At 40.7% G+C, this 20,432-nt stretch overlaps 2 protein-coding genes and 1 long non-coding RNA gene across 6 annotated transcripts in view; 1 reads left to right on the top strand and 2 right to left on the bottom strand.

Moving 5' to 3' along the window:
* The window catches only part of LOC106584035 (putative tyrosine-protein phosphatase auxilin), a 52,387-nt gene extending 51,498 nt beyond the window's left edge, over positions 1-889 (bottom strand). The window contains 1 exon segment of the mRNA XM_045706311.1: positions 417-889. Within this exon segment, the coding sequence (XP_045562267.1) occupies positions 417-618 (202 nt within the window). The 5' untranslated portion in view covers positions 619-889.
* A 7,327-nt stretch (positions 890-8,216) lies between these two features.
* LOC106584033 (adenylate kinase 4, mitochondrial) lies at positions 8,217-15,053 on the bottom strand. 4 transcript variants are annotated; one of them, XM_014168832.2, is made up of 6 exons: positions 14,848-15,053; positions 12,556-12,737; positions 11,020-11,139; positions 10,262-10,434; positions 9,697-9,815; positions 8,217-9,506 (listed from the first exon to the last, which is right to left on the bottom strand). In XM_014168832.2, the coding sequence occupies exons 2-6, from the start codon at positions 12,695-12,697 to the stop codon at positions 9,377-9,379; spliced, it is 684 nt and encodes a 227-aa protein (XP_014024307.1). In that variant the 5' UTR covers positions 12,698-12,737; positions 14,848-15,053; the 3' UTR covers positions 8,217-9,376. The 4 variants fall into 4 exon arrangements, with proteins under 4 accessions (XP_014024307.1, XP_014024304.1, XP_014024305.1 ...); XM_014168829.2 differs by lacking the exon at positions 14,848-15,053 and adding an exon at positions 13,163-13,400; XM_014168830.2 differs by lacking the exon at positions 14,848-15,053 and adding an exon at positions 13,135-13,363.
* LOC123729851 (uncharacterized) lies at positions 14,994-18,422 on the top strand. The gene is made up of 2 exons (XR_006761521.1): positions 14,994-15,139; positions 15,728-18,422. It is a non-coding gene; the product is annotated as an uncharacterized lncRNA (long non-coding RNA).
* The last annotated feature ends 2,010 nt before the right edge of the window (positions 18,423-20,432 follow it).

Below are 20,432 nucleotides of genomic sequence, written 5' to 3'. Positions count from 1 at the left end.
ACAATATATGTAGCCTAATAAAAGACTGCAACATTAAGCATTTTTGTTAGAATAGTAGTGAACGCTAAAACAGGCATACATATGTTGTTTCAACCCGAAATATACTATGATGAGATCAGCTCGACTCACACAAAATAAAAGCAGAACGATATAGTCCTAGATAATGAGACAACCACGATTACATGATGTAATGCACGGAAACAAGACATACAAACATCAGACAACATGGGCTAGATGGATAATCTATTTGGACCTATTTACACTAATCTTATTCAATTAAATATATTTCAGGGAGTATCACACAGCGACAGGCGTGCGTGCTCTGCCTCGCATGCAACAGAGCAGCGTTATCCGCAGCTTGTTCTTGCCTGCTGCGCGTGAGCCACACCGCCTCCCATGGCGAGAGAGCTGCTTACCTGAGCTGTCCATGGTGCTGCAGTCGTCCTCGCACAGTGGGCCTGCCTTCGGTCCTCCTAGGGTTGCTGCTACCGAGCCGCCGCCGATTCCGCTGCCTCTCCCTCCCCCGTTATTGAAGTTACCGCTGCTATCGACCAACTGTAAAGATTCATAGCCATCGTAACTGCAGGTCTTTTTCTTATAGCCACCCAGTAGGCTCATCTCATTCAGCTCTGCGCCGTGGATTTGAGAATTACATATAAATACTACAACAACAAAAAAAGCTACTGCATGCACATATTCCCGACGACAAATCTCAGATATCTGTTTAGAAATAATCCACCAGATAAGCGCTAGCAGTTCCAGCACCGCCTCTCCCTGTTTTCTTTTCTCCGCGATATCATAAGCAGGACGTTGTCATCGGGATCGCATTTACTACGCCGCACATCCACCGCTATGCCTGCCAGTCCCCGTTGAATTAATGGGTCCTTTCAGGCTTTCTGCTCCAGGCCAATCCTGACCACACCATGTCGGCAGTAGGTGACTAAACGATCGCCTGTTTCATTGTTATTTCTTTACAAAGCAGTAGGCTAATATTTGTCAGAAAATATAAATGTTGCATAGGTTGTAGATGTGATTTAGCCTACAGGATAGCCTACATAGGATTGATTCTATTCTATACGAAAATATTCCCAAATTTATTTCTAATAACATATTTTAACAGCCTATAGTTAACACAACATCCTCATATGCTCATAATAATAATTAAGGCTTAAATTAACAATATTATTACAGAAAACTTTTCAGGCTCTTATAAGCTATGTAGGCAATAGTCTCCATTGCTAAGGGGCTATAGTTTAAGCTGGATATGGGCCAGTTGTAGGCTATACAGTATTGCTCCACAGACATTATAAAGGAATTAAAGTGCTGAAGTCTTTTAGTCAGCACTGTAGGACAGCATTGGGCTTTGTCGGGGGACTGGGGGAGCACTTCAGTCTGTTGATCATTAAAGATCTAGACACCCTATTCCCTATACAGTGCACTGCTTTTGACAAGGGCCATAGGCCTCTGGTCAAAATGGGCAGTGATCAAAAGTAGTGCACTATATAGGGAATAGGGTGCCATTTGGGACGCAGCCCCACGTCAGCTACTTGGAGTTCTGGAACATGCTTCCTTCCTTGGCCCAGTCCCCTGGCAACTGAGGGGCTGCATGGTTGCTTAAAGCGGGACCCGGGCCTGGGAAACCCTTTATAACAGGAGCCCTGGACTGAAAGCACAGCAGGGGAGGGAATTTCCAAAAAGATAAATGATTCCCCACGTAACCGGACACAAAGTGCCGCTCCATTGAATGATGTAGTTTCCTCTGAAAGCCAGCCTCCCAACATCAGACATTTCCCCCTGATGCATTGCTTCAGGATGTCAACTCCTGCTTTCAGTCTCCAATACAAATGGTTACAACCTTCACTTAGAAAACTGGACCAGGACATCAAAAAAAGCTATGTAATGTCCTGACATTGTAGCTGGGTTTTTTTACCACTGGTGACATGGTATTTTATGGTTATGGTCACACAACTGTGTGATACAAGAAGCGATCACTTTGATAATGACAGTGCCCACTGTACTCATAACCCGTTTTGAATTTGGGATCCAGATTTAAAAGCAGATCTCACACTGTACTGACAACTACACTTCCAAATAATTCCTCCTAATGGACAGATAAGTGAATATGAACAGCAAACAGGGAGAGACAATCATAAACCTGCTAAAAACAATGACAGCCATTTATTTTTTAATAAATAACTACATAACCCAGCGTACTACTGCCTTTATTAACTTCCTAAGGCTTTAAATTCCACATTGAACTCCTTCATACTTTTATAGGAGGGGTTTAACCACTTGGATATGTCTTGAATGTTAATAAGACACTGTGGGTTAAAGAGAAGTTCAAGTTTAACAAAGACATTGGGATATTTTACAAGAGCTTTGCCTCATAAACTGATTTTTATTTCAGCTATTCAGCTGTACACCACCTCAAACATTGCTCTGTGGCATCCATGTTGGGTGCCTTTACTTTATGATTTTTAAGGCATGTCCATATCATATTGAAGACAACAATAGTATGGAAGTCCGGCCAACTGTCCAAACATACAATCGTTCTCTTCAATAGGCCTATACTGATCAAAAATAAGCTATTCTACTAGATTCATTGGATTTGCCATCATCTTTAAGGGTGGATAGTGGATTAATGATTATCCATATACTGGTTAAAATGGAATGACCACTGGAATCTGCTGGGTAGGGTTAGGGTCCACTGGCAGACATAGAGAGATTTTCAACTGCATACTCCGAGTCCTCTCCTCACTTCCTTCTCAAAACCCATTGGATGAGGAAGCCAGAGGGCCAGACCCTCTGACCTTCTCCACCAATGGGTTTTCAGGAGTATGCAATTGAGATTCTCCCATAGTATTTCTATATAGACCTATGCTATATATCATTATTCAATCTATTAAGATGTTTTGTGCATTCATGCATAAGAGAAATATGCCATATAGCTAAATCAAGTTTAGACTTTATCTGGTCAGTTGCTCATAATTAAGGCTACTAATGTCTATAACTCATATTAATAAGCTACACCTACACTGAAAAATCTAGTCCTGAATTCATCTAGCTTCGATAATATAATGTAATCATCAGTGCGTTAAGACAAGGGGGAATTCCGAAAAAAACGAACCCCGACTGGGTAAAATAGTTTTGAACGGTCATCCAAATCGGAATTCCAAGTTAGAAACACGGACATCTTTCTCGAGCTCCGACTTTCCCACCTGAAAATCACTGACGTCATTATTTGACCTCGTTTGTCCAGTTGTCTTGAAAGCACCAACTGCCGTCGTGTGAAAAACCAGAACTGGAAATCGCATAAGCGACTGGATCATACAAGGGATTTCCCTAATATTCTTCCTCAGCAAAACCCATTTCCCTTTAAAACTGAGCTTAATAATTAATTTGATAATGATAGCAAATAGGCTAATTAGTAGAATATTTTGATGTTTTTTTTCAAGGATTGTCGTCAACCTGCCCCTCCATTGCAATCTGTCCGCCTCCAATAAACGCGCATTCAGCAACATGAATCATCCCCGTCATAGTCAGCTTTTTTTTAACTAAGCATGTAATTTTCCATTTTGATGTCTCACAGAATAGAACCTTTGAGAATTGTGTTCGAGAGTTTTCCCAAATAGTTCAATTATTAATAATCTCAGATCATGTCTAAAAATCCCCTTGGTCATATTTGTCATTCAGTGCACTTGGAACGTTTGTAACCGTTAGGCTACGGCGGATTCATTATTCATATCAGTGCACGTTTTTTGTTTCATAATAATTAACAAATGTATAGAAAGGTTTACAGCTTTAACAGTAGCCTACGGGTTATAATCAACGTCATTACAGGGCTTGAGCGCAGCGGGCCTTTTTCCCGTCGTTACGCATTTCCTCGCCTAAAGATAACCTAGGCCTGACAAAACACCTGCACTGAAAATAAAGCCAAACATCAACGATGCTATGGGATATTCATAATCTGATATTCTTGTAAAAACGCAGATTGATTTCTACTGTTGGCCAAACCACGATATTCAGAAAATCTTTCTGTAGACCTAGCCAACAGAATTATTGGGGCAGAGAAGATAATCAATCATTAATATTCAGATATCATCGAGAAGTAACACATGAAGACGATGCTCCTCCAGAGGAAGCATTTCAGTGGCATTTGATATAAAACGTATATGGTTTCAAACGAATGATGTAAAAAAAAAAAAAAAAAAAACAGCCCTTTTTGTCATAGGCCTCCCTACCTTCCAGAGCGCTCGCTGTCATTATCTCTGGAACGCCGACGTCCTCAGCTCTGGAGATGCGCGCGGAAACCCCAGCTGAGCTCTGAGAAATGCCGACTTTCGATTTGTCATTCGCCACCTGTCAAAGGTCAAACGACCGATGCGTCCTTCTGTACCTCGACCTGTAAGTGGTGTTCGGGTACGATGTAAACTCCTGGGGTTGGCTAACATTACAATTACAAGGACTACGACATCATCATATCATCACCTTATATATTGCATGTGAGCTTCAGTGAAACGAATGCTGCGACCGCCATTTGCTGATCTCACACTGATATGGAGTAGCCTATCTATGTGCGTTCAAGTGTTCCGGATGTTATACAGATCAATACGTTGTAAACTGCATAGTTGTGTGCTTGTGAATGATACCTACATAGTGGATCACGACTTGCTGTTTATGAAAACAAAACCTGGGAAGGAATACTGGACTGGATAGATGAATAAATTAAATTCCTCACTCACGTGTGAATTATGTAATAACCCAGTATCCAGAAAATATACATGGGTTTTTATCATTGCCTATATTAGATTTTACCAGACATATTTCCTATCTGAAGGCCTATCTAGAGAGATCCCTGTTATATCCACCTCCATACAACAGGAAATGACAAACCTCTGATGGTTGAGTCTGAGATGTAAACAGAGCAGAGGTGATCAGGCTCCAAAATCAGTATTAATCCCTGGTTTAAATCCACTCCAGGTGTTCCACCCCAGTTTAAGGCACAGGGGATTAATGCTGCATTCATAACCAAGTGGGAAGTTGGTATTTATCCTTACGACTGGGATAAAACCACTTGAACGCCTCTCCAACTGGTAATTACTTGTGTGAAACTATCATCCCTGAGCTCCGACGTCTCCCACAGTCTGACCTCCGATGTCAGACATTAAGGAAATTACCTCGATAACAGCATTTTCTGCATTAAATGCAACAACAAAACATTACTTATAAAAAGCAATCTATTAATATGGTTTTTGAACACTATAGTTAGTTTACAAGCATGATAGCTGCACTTTTAGTTTATGGATAATGCAGCTTGTTGGCAATTAACCAATCAGCAATTCTCAACGAGTTCAAAGCATGTAAATGCATCCAACTGCTATTTAAGATTTCTTATTTTTTTGCCAAATTTTTTCTCCCCAATTTCGTGGTATCCAATTGGTAGTTACAGTCTTGTCTCATCGCTGCAACTCCCGTACGGACTCGGGAGAGGCGAAGGTCGAGAGCCGTGCATCCCCCTGAAACACAACCCAACCAAGCCGCACTGCTTCTTGACACAACGCTCACTTAACCCGGAAGCCAGCCACACCAATGTGTCGGAGAAAACACCGTACACCTGGTGACCGTGTCAGCGTGCACTGCACCCGGCCCACCACAGGAGTCGCTAGAGCGCGATGGGACAAGGATTTCCCTGCCGGCCAAACCCTCCCCTAACCAGGACGACACAGGGCCAAGGGTCTCCCAGTCACGGCCAGCTGCAACAGAGTCTGGACTCGAACCCAGAATCTCTAGTGGCACAGCTAGCACTGCGATGCAGTGCCTTAGACCACTGCGCCACTCGGGAGGCCGTATTTACGATTTCACAACCAGGGAAGCAGGTAGCCTAGCAGTTAAGAGCACTGGGCCAGTAACCGAAAGAGCACTGGGCCAGTAACCAACCCTAATTGGTCATTTAAGTTGCTCTGGATAAGAGTGTCTGCTAAATGACTAAAATGTAAAAAATATATGGTGATTACCACCTTCCCACTTGGTTATAAATGCAGCATTACAGAGCCAAGTCTGGTGGGGGATAGAAAAAAAGAGTCTTCAGAAATACCTCCCTTAGTTCTTCTCAGGTTTCACTACAGTAACACACACACACACACACAGACACACACACACACACACACACACACACACGTGCAGGCACACATAAAAACATGTGCATGTGTACACACAAACACGTGTACAAATGCAGACACAAGCACCTCTCCCTGCTGCCTTCTCTGATGTCAGATCAAAGGGTGTATTGATGAGAGCGGGGGAGAGAGGGTGCTATAAATGTTATGAGTTCTGTCACAATGTACTGCATTGCCATGCATGGTGGACAACAGTGCATTCGGAAAGTATTCAGACCCCTTGACTTTTTCCAAATTTTGTTACGTTACAGCCTTATTCAAAAATGTATTAAATACATGTTTTTCCTCATCAATACTCCATAATGACAAATCGAAAACAGGTTTTTAGACATTTCTGCAAACTAAAACAGAAACACCTTATTTACATAATTATTCAGACCCTTTGCTATGAGACTCAAAATTGAGCTCAGGTGCATCCTGTTTCCATTGGTCATCCTTGAGATGTTTCTACAACTTGATTGGAGTCCACCTGTGGTAAATTCAATTGATTCAACATGATTTGGAAAAGCACACACCTGTCTATATAACGTCCCACAGCTGACAGTGCGTGTCAGAGCAAAAACCAAGCTATGGGGTCGATGGAATTGTCCGTAGAGCTCTGAGACAGGATTATGTCGAGGCACAGATCTGGGGAAGGGTACCAAAAACATTCTGCAGCATTGAATGTCCCCAAGAACACAGTGGCCTCCATCATTCTTAAATGAAAGAAGTTTGTATCCACCAAGACTCTTCCTAGAGCTGGCCGCCCGGGCCAACTGAGCAATTGGGGGAGAAGGGTCTTGGTCAGGGAGATGACAAAGAACCCGATGGTCACTCTGACAGAGTTCCAGAGTTCCTCTGTGGAGATGGGAGAACTTTCTCCACAGAAGGACAACCATCTCTGCAGCACTCCACCAATCAGACCTTTATGGTAGAGTGGCAAGACAGAAGCCACTCCTCAGTAAAAGGCACATGACAGCCCACTTGGAGTTTGCCAAGGCACCTAAAGACTCCCAGACCATGAGAAACAAAATTCTCTGGTTTGATGAAAGCAAGATTGAACTTTTTGGCCTAATGCAAAGTGTCACATCTGGAGGAAACCTGGCACCATCACTACGGTGAAGCATGGTGGTGGCAGCATCATGCTGTGATGTTTTTCAGTGGCAGGGACTGGTAGATTAGTCAGGATCGCAGGAAAGATAAACGGAGCAGAGAGATCCTTGATGAAAATCTGCTCCAGAGCGCTCAGGACCTCAGACTGGGACGAAGGTTCACCTTCCAACAGGACAACAACCCTAAGCACACAGCCAAGACAATGCAGGAGTGGATTCGGGACAAGTCTCTGAATGTCCTTGAGTGGCTCAGCCAGAGCCCGGACTTGAAACCGACCGAACATCTCTGGAGAGACCAGAAAAGAGCTGTGCAGCGACTCTCCCCGTCCAACCTGACAGAGTTTGAGAGGATCTGCAGAGAAGAATGTGAGAAACTCTCCAAATACAAGCTTGTAGCGTCATGCCCAATAAGACTCGAGGCTGTAATCACTGCTAAAGGTGCTCCAACAAAGTACTAAGTAAAGGGTCTGAATATTTATGTGAATATGATTTCAGTTTTTTTCTTAAAATACATTTGCAAACATTTCTAAAAACTTGTTTTTGCTTTGTCATTATCGGGTATTGTGTGTAGATTGATGAGGGGTGGGAAAAACAATTTAATCAATTTTAAAAGAAGGCTGTAACGTAACAAAATAGGTAAAAAGTTAAGGGGTCTGTATACTTTCCGAATGCACTGTAGATACAGATGCTGCATCACTGCAGTATGCCTATAGATTTCTATGATAGCCTATCAAATATGTCTGCAGTGGCATTCCCACACGATACTCATAGTAGAAACCTATCAGTCTCCTATAAAGAACGCATGTTATGAACAAAAATAATATTCAGGGAATGCAGCTGAAACTTACAGTACTTTCGCTTTGAATGGTAGACATTTAGTTTGTATTCATAGTAGGCATGTTGCCTGGAACTACTGTTTGACCTTGAGAGTAAAACAACTGAAAGGAAATTCTGAGAAAATAATTGTATTTTCCTTAGAATATGGCAGATTTTGGACAGCCAAATGACTTTTGGACAGAAAACATTCAGTGTTGCACAACAGAGGGGTGAGTTAATACACAGCGTATGAAAAGCTTTCCTAACCACAATGGGCTTGCCATATTTATACTGGGCTAATTATAGCTTACACCAGTGACTATTTACATATTGTGTTATTGAAATCTAAAAGGGAGACAGACACAAGACACGTCCTCCCACAAACACTGTCCAACCACTAACCACACTCATCCCTTTTCTGATACAGCAATTCATACGCATTACACTTTTAATTGGTTAAAACACTCATAAACCTTTCAACAAGTCATTAGAAATGTTAAGGCCTCTGGCTCTTTGAATATAATTCTGGCTCCTTTGAATATAATTCTACCATTTTATCTTTGGCCACATTCGATTCTTTGGTCCTTTTTAATACAATTATATACCCATTCATTATAATTGTTTTATATTTGGTCTAGTCTTGCGGACTAAACTTCAATAGACTAGGGAGAAGGTTATATTTGGTCTAACTAAAATCAACAAAACGGTTTCAAATTAAACAAAAGCAAAAAAATCTTTTGATAAAGATGAAACTCTTCATCTGATGGAACTCTAAAATTAAGCCAAATTATAGAGTGTGCTGTTTATAAGACAATGTCCACAATAGTCATTTCAGTCAAAATGAAAGATAAATCAGATATACAGAAATCAACAGTTCTGTACCCTTAGGTGCTATAGGAGTATCAAGCTCGTTTTACAGTCTTTGGAAGGCACATTTAGAGTTGCACAACTCAGGCCCTCATGTTCTGCAGTCCTGCTGATTTCCGTTTCATCCATGGGACTTTAAACTTACTATCTGGAAAATGGAAATCAGTCTCTGGTTAAAAGGTAAGGACGAAAACCTTCATACACTGCAGCCCTTGAGGACCGAAGCTATGCACCACTGATTTATGTAGTGCATAAGATTGTATTTTCAAACATGTCTTGGGACTGATATAACTGCCAAGCTAATGGCTCCTAACATCTAGCAATAGTCTTGTCTTGCAGCCATGTACTCAACCAACGTCTTCACTAACTAACATTAGTATCCCCTGGTGCATGGCCTTTGCGTCTGATGTGTCCCCTCCTCTCTCCTCAGGGCATTGGGATGCATTGTGTGTCTGTCTGTGATGTGCTGGGGATCTTGGTGCTGAGGAGAGAGTTGATGTAAGGCCAGATCCTGTCTGTCTCTGTGCCTGAGAACGTGTGCAGGATGCCCTTTGACCTGGGGAGGACACACTTTACATGTAAAGTTGCATAAATACCATGTAGCGTAATTACATTATATTGTAAGAACATCATAATTATATTGTAACTACATTGTCACTCAGTATTTCTGAGTACTGTATACAGGATAGTCAGGGCAAGCAATTTACACAATGCTTTTAAAAATGTGAAGTGAAGGGTGGACGTACTTATACAGGTCTATGATGGGCTTGGCCACGTCCTTGTAGTGTCTCAGTCTGGCCACTAGAGCCTCTGGTTTGTCATCATCTTGCTGGATCAAAGGCTCCCCGCTGATGTCATCCCTGCCCTGGGGGGACAACAGAACCATGACAACTGAATTATTATTATATCAATGACATAAACCCATGAAAACTGTACACAGCTCACAGAGAGTTGTCTTGAACCCCACACATTCAATACACTATTCCAAGATATTACTGATAATTCACAAACACAAGAGTTAGGAATATAATAATATGTTACCGTATTTTCACAGCCTTCTGAAGCAACCATAGCAACCATTGCTGAGTGCAGGCTTTCCCAAACTCAGTCCTAAGTTTATGATTTTAATCAGCTGTGTAGTGCAACCAGGGGGGCCCGCCCAACCAGGGGGGGCCCACCCAAGGACCGAGTTTGGGAAACTCTGGCTTAATGCTTGGTTCTGTGGGAACAGACAGACTAACCGGTAGACTAAACATGTGTAATGGCGATAATAATGGTGACAAAAAAGGGAGAAAAACAATGTTTTCTGACTTGAACGTGTGGAGGGTTGAAGCCCATGTTGTAGACCCTGCCGCTGGCTGGGTGGATCCAGCGGTCACTCAGCCTCTCCTTCAGGGTCTCATAGGGAATGTTGAGGCTGATGACCAGGTCCAGGTCACAGGTACTGTTCAGGGCCTCGGCCTGGGCCAGGGTACGGGGAAACCCTGGGGAGAGTTGGGAGATGAAGCACGGAGACTATGGGGTGTGTGTGTGTGTGTGTGTGTGTGTGTGTGTGTGTGTGTGTGTGTGTGTGTGTGTGCGTGCGTGCAATGCGAATCTCACATTGCTCCTGCACAACAACTTCATGGAAAATATTTATGTACAGTATTTTGTGTGACATCATAAAGGTCATATCGTTATGTAAACAATCCAAACACAACATCCGTATCTGTTTCCCTTTAACCTACACTGATATGGACTGGTAGACATACTGTAAATACAGTATTTACTGTTGGTTCTTCTGGCCTGGCTGTGAGACTAGTTAATAGCTGCTTTCAGAGGGTGTAAACCTGCACTACTGTTTACAAACCTTGGCGTGCTGCCTGACTGGCCTGTTTCAGCTTGTTTCTGGGTCAGACACAAACCTGTACAGTCAATGTTTCATGATACCTTACTGTGCTCATATGTTTTTGGTTGTTTGCCAATTCATTAGCCCTCTCTATGTTCTTGCTTTCTCTACGCAGCTGCAAAAAGATCTTTGGAAGTGCGTGTGCATTTCAAGGTGTGTGTGTGTGTGTGTGTGGTCTTACCATCCATCAGCCAGCTGTGGCGGGTCATCTCCTCCAGCCTGGGAAGTAGGAGCCGGGTCATCACATGGTCCGGCACCAGCAGACCCCTCTCTATGTAGGTCTTAGCCAGAACACCAGCGTCTGTGTCAGGGAGGGAGGGAGGGAGGGAGGGAGGGAGGGAGGGAGGGAGGGAGGGAGGGAGGGAGGGAGGGAGGGAGGGAGAGAAATAATGAAGAGGAGGAAGAGAATGAGGAGTCATCAATTCCCGATAAGTATAAAGTACTAGGAAGTTTTGAAAGATTTCTAGTAAAAGAGGTGTACTTTTGGCTAGAGGTAAGGGGGGCAGAGCAAACCCAGACAGGAATGCCCTCTGTAGCTTTAACACCTAAATGATTACTCATTCACCCTGTTTTCTTCCCCCCCCTTTTTATTGCTTTCTTTACAGCAGTGAGTCCCGTAGCATATCTCAGAAAGATCTCCAGACACCTCTAAACTAAAATCATCAATAAATGACTCATGTCATTGAATGACCTACTGACCAAACTGGATCATGACAATGTCGTTACAGGGGCTAGAATCAAAAAACATAAAACCATACCATAAGATTCATTGTGTCCATTCAGATTTACCTAAGGTAGTCGGGTTTACAAAGTTTGAATGTAAGAGAATGTCTTCATTAATGTAAATAACTCCAGTATAGTAATTCTGGAAAACTGGGTTTAGTAAGGCATGGCCTTGAAACGGCACTGTAACTGTAATTACAGCCCCACACATGTTTTGGGTTTACTGCCCTCCCTGCATCACATTTCATTTGTTGGCTAAAAAGATTGGCACACGTTCTGATTAAAATAGGCTCCAGAAGAAGTCAATGGGTTCAAATAAGTCATCTCAGAGAAATTCAAAACATAAGTTTGCTATGGCCTGTGAAGTTTCAGAGACTATTAACAAAGAAAGTTTCATAACTGGGATTCCTTTTAATATGGATAGTGGATCATTTTAGTTTCTTATCAGATAGTAGATTTGCCATAGCCTCTAACTTTAACTAATGTTTTTGTGTCTTGGATGATAGGAGTCTTCTGGCGTGAGAAATGCGTCCAGCCCAGTGCCAACTTGCAAGAGACTCTCTTCACCTCACCTGAATTTAGGCCTCTGCTGGTGTTACAATATTGTTGCAATTTATGGCTTAGGCTGCTGGAGGTGAAGGCTAGTTAGGCTACTATAGGCTAACATGAACAAATATGTAACCTAAAACATAGCAGGGGTAAAATAAACGCTTGAGTGGGTCCCCCATCCCAGTTTTCAGGGGAAAAGGAAGCTAGGTTGAAATAATACTAACAATAATTGTTATTATTATTAATATTTTAAGATAGGTTGAGGACACTGTATCCCTGAAAATCTGACAGTTTCTACCAACCCCGCTGAGGATGACAAATATCTGGCAAAAAAACAATAGCAAATAATATATATATATAAAAAATATGAAATTAAAAAAACAGATAAATAAATGGTAAACAATAAATAGAGAAATGCCTAATTATTTATCAAGAATAGGCCTACCTGTATTCGCAGCTATATTCTCCCGAATAAAGTCGCCACTGGACAGACGTGTCAGGCCAAATCTTTGAGCAATTCTCTCGGATATGGTCCCCTTTCCCGAGCCTGGTGGACCCATGATCACCGCTCGGAACAGTTTGGCCATCCTCCACTATAGCCTGCAACACCACGGACTGTATCTGTGTCTGGAGGAGACAAAATAAATAAGTCCAGGGTTGCTATAGCCTATGCCTGCTGCATTCAATGAAACATTCATAGGCCTAAGCATCTTTCAATGTTGCCCATGGTATGCATTGCACCTTATTATCAAAGTCCGCGAACAGATACTTTCTGCTCGTTTTGAGTTAACAGGGACAGTATATCAACAGTGTATTACACTGAATCTAACTTAATTGCCAATTTTCCCGAATTGGTTACGACTTAAAAAGGCTACAGAAAAAAACGGAAGTGTTAAAGAGCCTCATTCATCCAATCAGCTAGAGAAATCGAACTTTCCAGATTTCTGATTGTACAGATGGAGGATTTAAACTATGGCGAAAAAAACAAACATAACGGGGAAACAGTCAAGCGATGTAGGCCTACCTCACCGATGCCCACAATCACTCCTCACCTTCGATTTATGCCTGTGTGTCCTGCAAAACGTATGCGTAATATAGCACGTAGTTCACTCAGACCAAGTCAGAAAATGTTTTTTTTTCTGTTCCCAAGGGACAGTAGCTTGTCTGCGTCTTTAAGAAAGGGTTTTTCTCTGCGAATGAATGGAGGAGCTGCCACAACGCCCTATTTCTCAGCACCTCCCCGACACATCAAGAAGAAAAAATGCGGATGACTTGTGCGCAGGAACTGGGTAACACTTGGGAATCTGGTACCTGTAGTTTTCTATTGTGAGTAAGACGAATCATTTACAATCGCAACCATATCATATGTAAGTGGCTGAAACATGAAAGTTTAAGGAGATACGTAGTCAGTTGCATAACTGAATGCATTCAACCGAAATGTGTCTTCCACATTTAACCCAACCTCTCTGAAGTCTAGAATATACTTATTCTAGAATAGAATAGAACCTGGGTCGTCTGCACGACTCCAGATCATGTTAGCCCACAGAGCTGAATCCCATAGGCATCAGTTTATACTGCTATCACAAGTCTATAGATCTAAAGTTAGAATGGAAGGTCATCAACCATGCATAGTTTGTGTGACCCACCTCTACACTATTCCACACTATTAGGCTAGTAATGGCTCATTGCATTTCCATAGTTGACTCACTTCACAGTATAAAAGTTTGCATCTTAATTTTCTATCCTCAATCTGCAACTTCTTGCATTGATTGAGTTTGTATTATTAATTACAAATTAAAGCTATTCAGATCTATTTTGGGGTTCTATTTATTGGCAGTGGTGTAAAAACTACCCAATTCTCATACTTGAGTAAAAGTAAAGATACCTTAATAGAAAATGACTCAAGTAGAAGTGAAAGTCACCCAGTAAAATACTGAGTACAAGTCTAAAAGTACTTGGTTTCAAATATACTTAAGTGTCAAAAGTAAATGTAATTGCTAAAATATTCTTAAGTATCGAATGGTAAAAGTAAAAATTCCTTATATTAAGCAAACCAGATGGCACAATTTGCATGTTTTAAAAAAAAAAATGGTTAGCCAGAGGCACACTCCAACACTCTGATATAATTTACAAAGAAAGCATTTATGTTTAGTGAGTCTGCCAGAAAATAGGAAGTAGGGATGACCAGGGATGTTCTCTTGATAAGTGTGTGAATTGGCTAATTTTCCTGTCCTGCTAAGTATTGAAAATGTAAGGAGTACTTTTGGGTGTCAGGGAAAATGTATGGAGTAAAAAGTACATTATTTTCTTTAGGAATGTAGTGAAGTAAAAGTTGTCAAAAATATAAATAGCAAAGTAAAGTACAAATACCCCCAAAAACTACTTAAAGTAGTACGTTAAAGTATTTTTACTTAAGTACTTTACACCACTGTTGATTGGCACGTTTCCAGATGGGGTAGGAAGTTAATAATGACGTAATGAATGGTAATAGGATAAATCCGAATTCATGAACCCACTCATGTGTAAGAGACCTATTGACAAAACACTGCAAACTACAAAATAAACGCACTTGTTGACAGCAGCAGTCAATGCAGAGCGTAAACGGTAATTCCCGATTTTCGCGGTTCCCTCTGAAACATTGGCCATCACACATCATTATCATTACGCACTGAGACAGTGCCATTCCGCAACATTTGCGGACCAAGGAATCAAGGAATGTACTTGTTGCGAACCATACCGCGGCGTCAGTGTCCAAAAGCTGTCAAATGCTGCGCATGTACAACCTATTGGTGTCTTCAGTCAATGGAACCTGCCTAATCCATCACACGAAAAAAACTAAATTGGAAGATTATCAATTTACTCAGCTTGTTGTGCGGCGAGACCCGGAAACATTGTTTTATTATTTTGTCACATGGCTGAGAGATTTCAATAACAACAAAAAATGGCGACAATCACGTTGTTCGATGTGGGTCTTGCTGCGTCATTAAAACTATTCACGTAAACACGGGAATGAAATGCGCCAAATGCACGTAAGTAAGACTAATATCCGTCAGATATTGAACTGCAAGTAAATATTAATAAGAATTGCTCATGTTAATTTCGATGATTGGACTACATAGTATTTGTTTTTACCTAGAGAGGGGTGTGTGCAGGCTGGGCGTTAGCGTTTGTCTGCACAATAGTAAAACACAATCAACGCCAATAGCGTTGCTCTTTGACATGGTCTTGTTGTTGAATATCAGAGTTATTATGGCAAAGTATATATGTTAACATTTTTTAAATTATAAGACGGTCAATTTACAAAGGTTTTTAAATAGCCTTACTCCTGTTGTATTTATAGAAAACAGCAACAAGCTTTCCCGACAACGTGGAGTTGAATATCTGGAACAATTGAAATGTGATGATTGTTTTAAATATTTTTATTTTGCGTTTTAAACGTGTATTTAATGTATAGGCTACCTGGTCTACGCTTCACGATTATTGAAGAGTCCGATACGCTATTATAATAATATACTAAGTACAGTCTATTGGGAGTTTTATATGCTATTTACATTTTTACAGTTACGCACCCAATGTTATGTTTTGCTCGATTTAACTGTTGTCTCAACCTTGCGCAGCAGGTTATTTTTCAAATAAGTGTTGGCAAGTGCTCCTGCAATTCTGTGATATCAAACAGAACCAGCAAATCGAGTTGTTTACATGAAGCGGAGGGAGAAGGAGATAGGGAGGAGCCTCCTCAGGCGGGCTACGCGACTGGACTGCTGGAGAGCCTTCTTGCACTGAGGGCGGAGGCCCAAGAACCATAACAAGTCCGACGTCAGCTATTTGGTGTCCATAAATTATGCAGTTCAAACACTAGTAAGTCAACAGTGGTGACTTCGACCAAGGTTTTATTCCTTTAGGCTACATGTATCTGTTGTATAGAAAATGATCTTTCAAAGAGGTTTAGAAAAAGCTGATATGCTACAGTAGTTACACATGTATTGGTAGGTATTACATTCATATGAGGTGAGAAAGAAACATCTTACTAATGGTAGTAAAATACATTTCTAGAATTCTGTAAAGCCTGTGTGGAATTCATAGCACATACACATTTCATGATTATATCCTGTGAATAATTACAAAGCTTTGCAGGTTTTGGTTACCTATTAGAGAAACGTATTTACATTACTTCTGCATGCAATTGTGTTCTCATTCTTGTAATGTGATACCATGAAATACATAAATACAGACATGATATTTGGATTTTATGTATTCTCAACCATCATAGTCATTTTGTTACTCCGATGGCCTATGCATGACGTAAATGCACTTTCTGCAATGTCCAAAAACACCCCCACCTTCCCGACCCTATACAGTGTCATGTCATTCTACGTCCCTCTTTTGGCACGATTCCATCTGCAAAAGAACAGTGTGACTGACAAGATATTATTCTTGCTCTGGGCTCCAAGTCCTGTGTGTGTGTGTGTGTGTGTGTCTGTGTGCGTGCGTCGTATCATGTGTGAGTCTGGCATCATGAAGACGGATGGCATCTGACCCCTTGGACCACCGTGGCTGATGTTGTGTTGTGCTGTGCTGGAACTCAGACTGACTGGGCTGCTGTCTCTTGGCTCCTTAACATGACATCCAGGCTGCCCTGGTTCAGTTATCACTGTGCTGATGCTGTCCATCTTAAAGGTACAGTACTGTGATAACTGAAGGATGGCTGCCACCTTGACACACCCGACCCACTTTGTGATGATGGATGGATGGATGGATGGAGGGAGATGGTACTGCTGTGAGGTTTGTCATTGATAGCACTTGTGCTCCCAACTTTAAGAAGTTAGGAGAACAACATAAAACTTAGGAGCACCAGAAAATACGATTTTTCAACTTGATTGAGATATAGCCTATATTGGGCCTACTTGAATTCTAGCTACTGAAGCACATGCTGTGCTCTAGAAACGAATATGTAACCGTGTAAAGACAGTTTATTATAAAAAGCTATAAATGGTTATACAAATACCTGTTATTGAAATTACAAAGTTATTTGTAGAATAATAGGTTTCTACACTGTGTAAAAGCACTTTTCAAACCAGCATACTGCGGTGCAATATCACATGCACCCCTGCCAATAAAGATTAGGATGGGTCAATTTGTTTTGTAAATTCTCAAATTGAAATAAAAAATAAAGTTGGTTCTGGGAGTATTCTAAGGGTGATTATTAGGATGCATAAACATGATTAGTGCTTTCCCCCCACAATTCTGGCCTTCAAATTGGCATAAATAAGGAGGATAGCTTAGCCGGCGGCAGGTAGCGCAGCGGTTAAGGCTGTTGGGCCAGTAACTGAAAGGTCATTTGTTCAAATCCTTGAGCTGACTAGGTGAAAAATCTGTAGATGTCTCCTTGAAAAAGGCACTTAAACCTAGTTGCTCTTGGCAAAGAGTGTCTGCTAAATAATGTAAATGATAGGTTACTGCTGTTGGCCAGAGTCTGGAATATTCTGATTGGGGAGAGAAAGAGGCTTGGTTGAAACCTACTGCCTTTAATAAAAACAGCTCCTTCTCTAATTCTCTAGACTACTAGATATTTAAGGTTTGAAAAAATATTGTTTTCCATATTCTTATTCGTGCTTATATTTGAATGTACTATATTATTTGTTCCAAGTTAGCTCACAGATTTGAGGGTTTGTTATTGTGCGTATCCCCGTTCTCCCTACTACAAGCCTTGCTCAACTTGTTTTACCGTCACAAACCACCGCCTCTAAAGCCAGGCCACTACAAGCCTTGCTCAACTTGTTTTACAGTCACAAACCACAGCCTCTAAAGTCCGGGCCAAACCAAAATAGTAATTGGCGGCGGGGGTGTTCCAATCATAACATGAGGATTCTTGACTCACCTGTTCCCCGGGCAAAGTTACGCGCCTGACCATAACGTTACCGAATCTAAGCTCGTCTTTTTCTCTGGTCCACTCCGAAACAGCATTACAGCGAAGGATAATTATAACAACAATTATTAGCTGGGTGATTTTTTTTACAAGGCAACAGTTTTTTTTTGTAATTAAGGTTGCACAGCAAAAATATTTAGGATCATATGCAACCAAAATTGTCTCACATTACAATGTTGTGTCTGATTTTCAATTGTAATACTTTATAATGATTCACATTGCCCTGTGAGTGTAGCCTGTGTTTTTCCCATTTTATTTGAATAGAATTGTTATTTTATGTAGAAAGAATGATGTATTACGTAATAAGTTGAAGGTGAACAAACGTGTTTGTAGCATTTGAATCATTCATGTTTTTAAGAAAATGCAAATAAATCGGAAAGAAACTGGTATGTATACATGTTATTTCTAATAGTCATGATGTGTGGCCACACACCTCGGATTAGATTTCTGTCAGTGGTGGAAAAGTACCAAATTTTCATACTTGAGTAAAAGTAAAGATACTTTAATAGAAAATGACTGAAGTAAAACTGAACGTTACCGAGTAACATACAGCTTGACTAAAAGTCTAAAAGTATTTGGTTTTAAATATGCTTAAGTGTCAAAAGTAAAAGTATAAATCATTTCAAATTCCTTATATTAAGCAAACCAGACAGCATGATTTTTTTTTTAACCGATAGCCAGGGGCACACTCCAGAACTCAGACATAATTAACAAACTAAGCATTTGTGTGTAGTGAGTCCGTCAGATCAGAGGCCGTAGGGATGACACGGGATGTTGTCTTGATTAGTGTCTGAATTGGACCATATTCCTACCCTGCTAAGCACTCAAAATGTAAGGGTGCTTTTGGGTGTCAGGGAAAATAAATTGAGTAAAAAGTACATTATTTTCTTTAGGAATGTAGTAGATAAAAAGTCAAATTTGTCAAAAATATAAATAGTAAAGTATAGTGGTAGTACACAGAAATACTGCTTAAGTAGTACTTTAAAGTATATTTTGTTAAGTACTTTACCCCACTGATTTCTACATAATAAATAAATACAAACATAAGTGTAAAAGTTATTAATACATTTTTAGTACGATTGAAGAATAGAAATAACATAAGAGTCGAGGTATTAACATAAGACTCCTGTTTGACACGTCTTTAGCATGTTAGACATACAGGAAGTCAATGCGGAAATCCCCTCAGACAGATACCCAAAAGATCACGCAACATCGTTTTCTCTCCCCCTCTCTCTGCCCCCATATTCCCCTTCTCTCATTCTCCCCTCTCTACCCCCCTCCTTTTCAATGTCTCTGTCCCCTCCCTCACGATTTGGTTTAACTCGACTGATCGAAATTGTAAGTGGTTTCGAGGGTGGGAAAGGTTTTTGAACCCTAATCACACAATTTGACTGTGGAAGATATGTCAATCAGTGGAACATCAATTCTGGTAATTAATAAAACGCTGACAGATAAATGTAAATAAAAGTCGACTTCTTATTCCTGCTATTGAATTCTGTTTAACATCCCTATTTTTATACTAAATATCAGCTTTCTCTTCTCGTATTAAATATCAACTTTCTCTTCTCTTATAGCCGAGAAAGTAGTGGTTAGTTGATGGTGACCAATGGTTTTTGCTTTTCATTTACTACACTGTAAGGACATTCCATTCCCTTCCCTTGCCTTTCTTTCAGTTTACTGGAGACCCTAAGGATATCTGTGAGTCTGGATGTTCCAGATGAAAGCTATAAAATCATTGTTATTCCACACTACAAAGTCTCATAATGAGTAGCCTTCTTAATAAGCACTTAAGTGATAGACACTTTTGTAACTATGTTACATATGAATTGTACTATCAATAATACTGTATATGTTGTCAAAATAATCGAAATAGATGCTCACATTTTCACATACTTAGTGGCTTACATACCGGCATACAGTATTTTAAAAGTTAGGTTTTAACTAGTAAGTTTGTAATACATATAGGCCGATTACAGATAGATAGATGTGGCACTTTTTATTGTGTCAGCGACTACAACATTCTTGGGAAATATCTGCTTATGATTTCCGGCAAACTAACTCAGTTGTAACACATCAGATATGGGAGATGGGAAGTCCCTCCACTACTGGCAAACAGAACCTCCCCTCCCTGTCCCATCTTAAAGGACCTGGCTCTCTATTTCCTCCCACCTCACTAGGAGGATGGTCAGTTTCCATTTGACAGTAGCCTCCTTTTTGGACTACAATACGATACTGTAAATAAGAAATGTTGTTGATCATATGTGGAAATATTGACAATCAGAAACATGATCAGATGGGAAAGAGATGGAGGTGCAGAATTGCCATTTACATTTTACATTTTCAACAGAAAAAGCTTTTTCTCATCTTTTGAAAAGATAAAGCTATGGGTCATGAAT

Source organism: Salmo salar, chromosome ssa23 (genome assembly GCF_905237065.1).
Source record: "Salmo salar chromosome ssa23, Ssal_v3.1, whole genome shotgun sequence".
Taxonomy (NCBI): domain Eukaryota; kingdom Metazoa; phylum Chordata; class Actinopteri; order Salmoniformes; family Salmonidae; genus Salmo; species Salmo salar.
The sequence above is the reverse complement of the archived record's forward strand: the minus strand, read 5'-3'. Positions and strand labels throughout refer to the sequence as shown.

Excerpts from the sequence above, each read along its gene's own strand:
- LOC106584033 (XM_014168832.2), bottom strand. The coding sequence starts at position 12,697 with ATGGCCAAACTGTTCCGAGCGGTGATCATGGGTCCACCAGGCTCGGGA. Across the intron at positions 11,140-12,555 it reads GAATATAGCTGCGAATACAG|ACGCTGGTGTTCTGGCTAAG; the intron begins GTAGGCCTATTC and ends TCCCTGACACAG. Across the intron at positions 9,507-9,696 it reads CCCATCATAGACCTGTATAA|GTCAAAGGGCATCCTGCACA; the intron begins GTACGTCCACCC and ends TGTCCTCCCCAG.